The following is an 8,257-nucleotide window of genomic DNA, read 5'->3' on the forward strand; positions in this document are numbered from 1 at the left end:
TTGGAATTCTTATACGAAAATTTACGAGCACAATAAATTTATATTTTGTATTTTTAACTGCGAAAATGTATTAACGTAATTATTAGAAAAATATTTGAATGAAAAATAAATGATATATATATATATATTTTTGCAGCAACGATCTCGGTTTTTCCACGATTACAAGTGAGTACGGTTCAAGCATTTGGTTTAGTCACGAAGGATTCCCAGGACGAAGGTTCGATTAGAGAATCCTCGTTCGTTTTACTTCAATTCGTTAACGCCTTGAAAAGTCTTCAAGCACGTGGAATCGAAGAATCCTCGAAAGGTCTGAGTAACGTGATGCTTTGTCGAGAGGATAAGGATGCCTGCTATCGACTTTATCTTTTGCAAGGGTTGGTCAATCCCTTTTTTTTTCTTTTTACTTCCTCCTCTTATTATTATTATTATTATTTCGTTCTTCAGAAAATATTTACTCGCTTTGCTAAACACCAACAACAACAACAACTGACAATCCTTTTTTTCTTATTTTTTCGCAGATTAAACGTGGACACTTGCGACGTTAGAAGTGAAGAAAAGGTTTCTTTGTGTCAGTGTGCCTTGGTTGCACTACAACAATTACACTTGACCAAAAAACTTCCTCTAGTCCAGGAATTATTGTTACGCGAAAAAGCAGTTACCCTTTCTCAGGTATAAACGAGACGAGTTTACAATATATATATTTATTTTGTTTTCATTGGAGAATTAATTGTTCATTTTATTATATCTTTTATTTGTCTCTTTTTCATATTATAATTCTAAATTCTCAAATGGATACGACGAAATTTTAACAAACTATTCGACAATATGATATTCTTATTATCGTCGTTATCAATAATATACATTTTTCTAGGTAAAATCATTGCTCGAATTTTCTCTTTGGGGTCCGGACGATGTTACCACATTTGGTTTAGCAAAAGAAAGGGAAGTTACTCTTCAAAGATGGCTAGATCTTGAAAGAGCAACTATACTTCATGCTTTGGTAAGAACCCGAGCACCCTTGGCTATTACCGACGAATATCAATTATTATTTTTGGTACGTACCAGCGCGAAAATGATGTGCGAGGCATCGATTTTATTGGACGAACAGAACAATCGTTTGTCGCGTGTTAGTTGAAGTTGGGATAAAATTTATATATTTTTTTATGTAATTATGAAATTATTTATCTAAAGTTAGAAAAGAAGAAGATAAACGCGAATTTATTAATATCTCGTTAATATTTGAATTCGTTGAGATACGATTAAAAGAAAAGTAGAAGACAAAACAAAAAAACAAGGATACGCAATTTAAAGCAATCAAACGAATTTCTTTTGTATTATGTTTTTATTATAGTTTATTTTCTATATTCTTTTTTCCCTTTTTTTTCTTCTTATTTTTTGTATTATCAATGTTACGTTATTCATTTTCAATAATTTATCGTAATTATATGCGACTTAGCTTTACGTGCGAGTCGTACAAATGTATTTAGATCTGATTAACAAGTATATATAATATTTAACTCTGTTTATAATTATATTTAGTAATTTAAATGATAACAACAAATATATACGTGCCAATTTTCGATCAAATCGTGACAATACTCGCCAAACTAATCAAATTGAAATATAATAATTTATATTATTATTCTCTCTTGTGCGATATGAGGTATTATTTGATAAGTATATATATATATAGAGAGAGAGAGATTTTAATTATCGTTGATTATTACGAAAAACAAAACAAACATAAGCATAATATAAGCGTATAAAGTAAGTAAAAAATATAGTTTTATACTTTATATATATATACATATATATACATATTTTAATATAAAATATTTCGTAGAAATTTTTGCAACATATTTGTACAAAGAAAACGGTGTGCCTTTGTTTTGTAACGCTCTCATTAAATAAAATACCAGTTTTGTTAGGTTATTCCTTTAATTAGGTATCCCTCCCCTCCCCCATTTCTACGTACGACGATTTTTGTTGCACGATGCGACAACGACAAATAATAATTAAACAAATTATTCGTATACGTTGATATAATTCAATTTCAAACGATAAACGATACCCGAACATTTAACAAACTGATACAATTTTTTAATCTCCAACATATCATTTTTATCAATTGAAATAAATTCTTTTACGAGATTCATATTTTATTTTATTTAAATATCAATATTAAGAGCTAACACACGAAAATCAAAAAATACGTAGTAACAATTTTATTCGAGAAAAAGATGGATCAAAAGAGATCGCCGATGATGAGAGAAGAGAAAAGGGGGGTGAGACCAGAGAGAGGAGGTGGAGGAAAGGGGTGGTCATTTGCTGGTTCGTACAGGCAAACTCTCTCGCACGAATGATATGAAAAAAGTTTTTAATTACACTTTATGAATTTTTACTTTATATAAAAGTGAACGAACGCGACCGTTGGTTAGTTGGTTGGTTGGTTGGTTGGTTGCTTAGCTTTTTTCGTTGTTTCTATATCGAATACAAGTATGTATACAAATTTATACATACTTTATTATAAAACAGTTTGAAAATATCGAAGATACGGAATTTGTGTCTACAGTTGCAAAGGTAATGTTAATTAATTTACAAACGCGCGATATTAAATTTATTATTATTTTTTTTTTTCATTATATATATCATATTACTCATGGGGGAGGGGGGGGGAATGCAAAACAACACTTGCACGAAAATTGAAGCTCGTATATTACGTTAGAATATTAGTCTGATAAATATATCGATACTCTCTCTCTCTCTCTCTCTCTCTCTCTCTCTCTTTGTGTGTGTGTGTATGTATGAGTGTGTACCCATTAATTGTGGTATGTCTGAGAATGTCAGGTGGCAGGCATAATTCACGCATAAGCCCGTCGTCGTCGTCTCTCGTACATTTCATACTCTACCAGAACCATATTAGAAGGATGAGGATGGCACGAGGAAAAGGGAAAGGGGTAGGGGAAGATATGTGTGTATGAGAGAGAGAGAGAAAGAGAAAGAGAATAAACATGAGTGTGTAATTTATATACACTAGCAGAGAGAACCGGCAACAAATTGGCAAAGCTATAACTGGAGAAAATGTAAGTTAACGCTTCCTCACGTGTTAGCCACGCTGCGAAAACACTTTTCCACTTTTACATTGTATCCTTGGACCATGGCCAACTGGCTCTCGTAGAGTCCGTTAGGCTCTCTTTTGCTATATATGTGTTAGCTGGACCTATTGACTCTCTTCTACGTGATTGTACACTGCACACACATATGTATGTAAACTAACCAACGAATCTGTTTAAAACACGTTAACCGATTTAGTCTCTCGAAATTATTATTTGCCATACCTTCGTGGATTCATTATTTTTACAAGCTACGATTCAAATTTTCGCTTAGATATCAGCAATTTTGATGTCTAATGAGTGATCCATTCGTGCTTGAAATAATAAAAAAAAAAAAAAGAAAAAATGTAAATCGTATTATCATGTGGAAAATAATCAATTGATTCGTGTTCCTTAAAAAATCGTATAATCAATATGATTATTAAATTTTTCATCGAAAATTATTCGGATATAACGTGTTTAGGATTTTAAATATATGTTTAGAAATAAAAATATATTTTAAATTAAATATTTGTTCATATTAGTTTATCATGAAAAATTTTCAATTCATAATCAACGCTGGTCGGAGATGTTAAAAAACAATTCAAAATATTAATAGAATTAATTAAAGTGTTCGATATATCTTAAATGATTGATAATTAATCGAAAAAAATGTGTATTGCAATTTAGAAGCACTGGGTATATGTTCGGAGCACTGTCCTCTTCGAAATCCACCGTTGAAATGAGACATTATCCTCTATCAAATTACTTTTATTAAATGTTGTTTATATGACTTTCCGAACGTTGCGCATGTGTATAAAAGGAATAATCCATAAATCAATAAAATTTAAGATTATAACGTTCTCATTTTAGTATTTTTTTCATTTTTTTGTAATTATTTTAATGCTTCTGCGCATTAATGATTCCGAGGATAAAATTTTTTTGTAATATAAGACAAGTGTATTAGAAAATTAAAATAATTGTTAATTAATCGATGGAAACGTAAATTGTGTAATATAAAAATATGGTTGCACTTTTTAATGAAACCTCGTGTTAGATTGACACGTTGTCATCTAAAAAAAATTCTTTTATTAAATGATTTTTTTACATGGCTTTCCGAGAAAGTTACGTATGTATCTAACGAGAAAATGATTTCTAATAAATAGAAATTCAGATTATAACGTTCTGAGATTTTAGCATTTTTTCATTTTTATGTCATTGTTTAAACTAATGTATATTTGTTTTAACGTTCTTGTGCAGTGGTGACTTTGGAGGGGGAAATTTTCATCGAAAAGAATATCACATCGAAATTATTTAATATTTAAAGTATGTTAATAAGTATGTAATGCTTATACTAGTGTACATATATGTTATAACAAACTGAAATATAAAGAGAGTGAATTAGAATATTCAAATTATTGTTAATTAATCGATAGAAGTATCTATTGTTATCTAAAAGCTCGAAGAATATGATCTACGTACCGTCCTCTTCGCAATCCACCGTTGAAGTGAGTCATTGTCCTCTGTGAAAGTTCTTTTATCAAATGTTGTTTATACGAACTTCCAAATAAGGAAACCCTATTCATTGCGTATACATTGTTTTGGTTATACATACAAAGCCTTAGGGAAGTCATATAAATAATATTGAATAAAAGAACTTTCACATAAGACAACGAGCCAGTCACAAGGTGAATTCCGAAGAGGATAGTGCGTGTAATTTGTATCTCGTGCTTTTATATTACAATAAACGTTTATTTCGATTAATTGACAATTATTTAAGGATAATACGTGGAATACATTCAAGGTATTTTACATCTTCGTTTATTTTCATTCATCTTTGCATAAAAAAACTCATCCTTTTATAATAATTACCGATAATGTATTTCATCACATACATATACATGCACACATACATAGATTACACTAGTATTAAAACTTTTCATAATTTCGTTCAACTATCTCATTCTTTGTTTTCATCGCGTTTTATCAAATTTTATCTTTACCCGTCGTTTAAGAAGTTTCACTTAGAAAAACGAAAAGAACACGAGTAAGATTAGATTTTAATTCTTTTATGCTCACCACACCGAGATTAGTTTATCAGCGTGGAAACGACTTGACTTCATTAAAAAAAGAAAAAGAAAAAGAAGAAAAAGAAGAAGAATATTTTGACAAGAGACAGGTAAAATCAAATTCATTTGCGATTATTCATTTTGATATTCAAGAAAGAGATATCATTAGTTTTTACACGTATACAATAAATATATCTATAGTTACACGTATACAAATGTATTGATGTATGATATTATATAAGAAACATATTAACGTTATCATTATTTTTTTAATATCCAATTGGTCGATCGATATCGTAGCAATTATTCATCCGCGAATCGTTGAACTTTGCCATTTCTAAATGACATTAAAAAGGAAAGTATTGCATCGTTGAAGTAGTATTGCATAAAACTCATTCCAACTACGTTGAAACCTTTCCTTTATTACTCGTGGAAAATAAATGAAATATCTCAGGTCATTAAGGAAGGGAAATTCTAGTAGAAATTAAAGAGGTAAAGGTAAGACGACGAATAAATTCTATGAGGAATAAATGGAGATAAAGAATGGAAAGAAATACGAGAGAGAGAGAGAGAGAGAGAGAGAAGGGGCGGAGGGAGGGAGGGAAGGGAAAGAAGAACGAGTGGTACAAGCATAATTAATTAACGAGTACTACGATGAGGTAATAAAGGGGAGTGAGTTTTTCATTTTCTTTTTTCTTCTTCTTTTTTTTTTCTTCTTTTACATAGCTTCATGGAACCTATTGCACAATACAATTACCTGAAAAACGATATGTACCTAATCTTATGGAAAAAGTAAAGAAGGGAAGTGAGTTAGGGTGAAAATGAGTGGGAATTAGAAGAAGAAGAGAAAGAAAAAGAGAGAGAGGAAAAAGTTTTTAATTCGCGTGCACAAACGCAAACCAATTTATTCGTACTCTCGTCGCTTTCTCGTAGTCGTAATTTCCCTTTTCGATGTTCGTCCTCGGTTTTCTAGTCGCCCTTTTCCCACATTCCACTATCTTTTCTTTCTTTCTTTCTTTCTTTATTTGCTTTTGCGAAATTCTTCTTGATGGCAAAGAACCATTATCAAGAAGAAAACTGAACGAGTAAGAAGAAGAAGAAGAAGAAGAAGAATAAGAAGAAGAAGAAGAGGGTAGGGAGTGGGTGAGTGGGATGGGGGGGGGGAAATAAAGTTAAAAAATTTGTTCTACTTACTTGTCACTCTAAGTGTAAGGGAAGTGGGTCGACTAATTAGTCACCGGATTCGAGTCGTTTGCGGGTCATATCTTTCACGAAAGGAAGGAAGGAAGTCGTCCGTCTTTTTTATTTTTCTTTACTTTAAAAAGAAGAAAGAAAGAAAGAAAAAGAATAGGAGAGAGTGGGGAGAGAAGTAAAATACTGATTACTACTTTGAAATTTATTCGTGTTGAGTTACTTTCAACGACAACGACGACGACGATGATGTTGTGTTCAACTAAATGAAACTGTAAAGTGTCTACATTTCAATTTTTTTATCTATCGTATATGGTGTTTTCTTTTTATTACAAACTTAAACGTACATTATTTGTTTTTTTTTTTCACATTTCATATATGTAATATTATATTGTTATTATACGCGAGAATTAAAGTAAAAAACAAAAAAAAAAGGAAAGAAATTGATTGGAGAAAAAATATGTGATACGTTTGATTCTACGATTTTATATACTACTTTTTCATACTAATAATTTCGTTTCGTTTCGTATCGTATTGTATCGAAGCAGCAGCAGCAGCAGCAACCTTTCCGTTAATAAACCCAGGACTCGTAATAAATTAATGACGTTAGTCACGCGTACAGAAACCGATCGCATTATTAAGCGTATTGTATCGTATATTCGCCGAACGTTAACCGTTCGATGATCGATTGGTTCCTGAATCTCAGGTAATTAAGGGAAATTGCCTTTAACAAGTAATTATTGGCATTGTTGGGTTCATTGCGTATGGAAATATTATATTTGCTAGCTGTTTTACATATCTCTCTCTCTCTTTCTCTCTCTCTCTCTCTCTCTCTACCTCACATTCAAGAAATTCTGTCTCACCCGATAGTGATGGCAAATAACATTCGATGTTTTCTCGATTCTATCTCATTAAACGAAAAATTAAAAGTCAGAAGACTAATGATAAATAAATTACATCGTGATATCCCATACGATTATGATTTTCTTCTAATCATTATCATTTTCAAAGTTCAAAAAGATGAATAATTCAAAGTGTATAGGTGATTAAATACGCAACAATAAATTGTATCAAATTGATTTGAAACGATAAACGAGTGTGCGTGCATAAGATAATAATTCAATAGTAAATGAATTATTTCGTATATATAACGTAGATAGAGAAAATTGGATATTTATGAATCGTATATTATATGGGAAGAAAGAAATGTACGATGCGAAAATAAAAGGGTGCAGAGGTAATCGTATTCGAAATATGACAAAGCTAACAAAAAAGAATAAAAGTAGTAATAGATGTACATATATATTTACAGAAACTTTTCAAAGAAATATCAGAGATTGTGCAATGCTGTAAATTGTACAACTTTGCTAATTTTTTGAAAAGTTTTTGTAAATATTTTTTATACTAAAAGTGAATAGATTTAATGAAACTTATACTAAATTAAAGTACACTCTTTTGTCTACGCGTAAAATACCATATCGATTTATAAATTGAGCATGTAAACTTCATAAAATGTTAAAGAATGCAATGCTGTAAATTGTGCATCTTTGCAATTTCTGTGAAAAGTTTCGGTAAATATTTTTTATACTTTTAGCAAATGGATTTTAATAATTTTTATATTAAATTAAAGTACAATCTTTTGTCTATGCGTTAAATACCATATCAACTTATAAATCAATCTAAAAAGGTTCATAAAATGGCAAAGAATGCGAGGCTGCAAATTTTTTTTACTTTGCCATTTCTTTGAAAAGTTTCGGCAAATATTTTTTATTCTAAAAGTGAATAGATTTTAATGAAACTTATATTAAATTAAAGTACACCCTTTTTYTTACGTGTAAAATACCTTATCGAGTTATAAATCGATTTGCAAAGGTTCAGGCTATATTTTTATTTCTAGATAATAGT

At 30.4% G+C, this 8,257-nt stretch overlaps 1 protein-coding gene across 3 annotated transcripts in view; it reads left to right on the top strand.

The window, feature by feature from the left end:
- Positions 1–1,760, top strand: part of LOC106788307 (probable serine/threonine-protein kinase DDB_G0282963) — a 62,223-nt gene extending 60,463 nt beyond the window's left edge. For all 3 annotated transcript variants that reach the window (XM_014751461.1, XM_014751463.1, XM_014751462.1), the window contains exons 11-13: positions 137–374; positions 519–669; positions 872–1,760. In XM_014751461.1, coding sequence (XP_014606947.1) covers positions 137–374; positions 519–669; positions 872–1,135 — 653 coding nt within the window. In that variant the 3' untranslated portion in view covers positions 1,136–1,760. The remainder of the gene's footprint in view (positions 1–136; positions 375–518; positions 670–871) is intronic.
- The last annotated feature ends 6,497 nt before the right edge of the window (positions 1,761–8,257 follow it).

Source organism: Polistes canadensis, unplaced genomic scaffold (assembly GCF_001313835.1).
Source record: "Polistes canadensis isolate GaletaPanama2010 unplaced genomic scaffold, ASM131383v1 scaffold_134, whole genome shotgun sequence".
In the NCBI taxonomy this organism is placed as follows: domain Eukaryota; kingdom Metazoa; phylum Arthropoda; class Insecta; order Hymenoptera; family Vespidae; genus Polistes; species Polistes canadensis.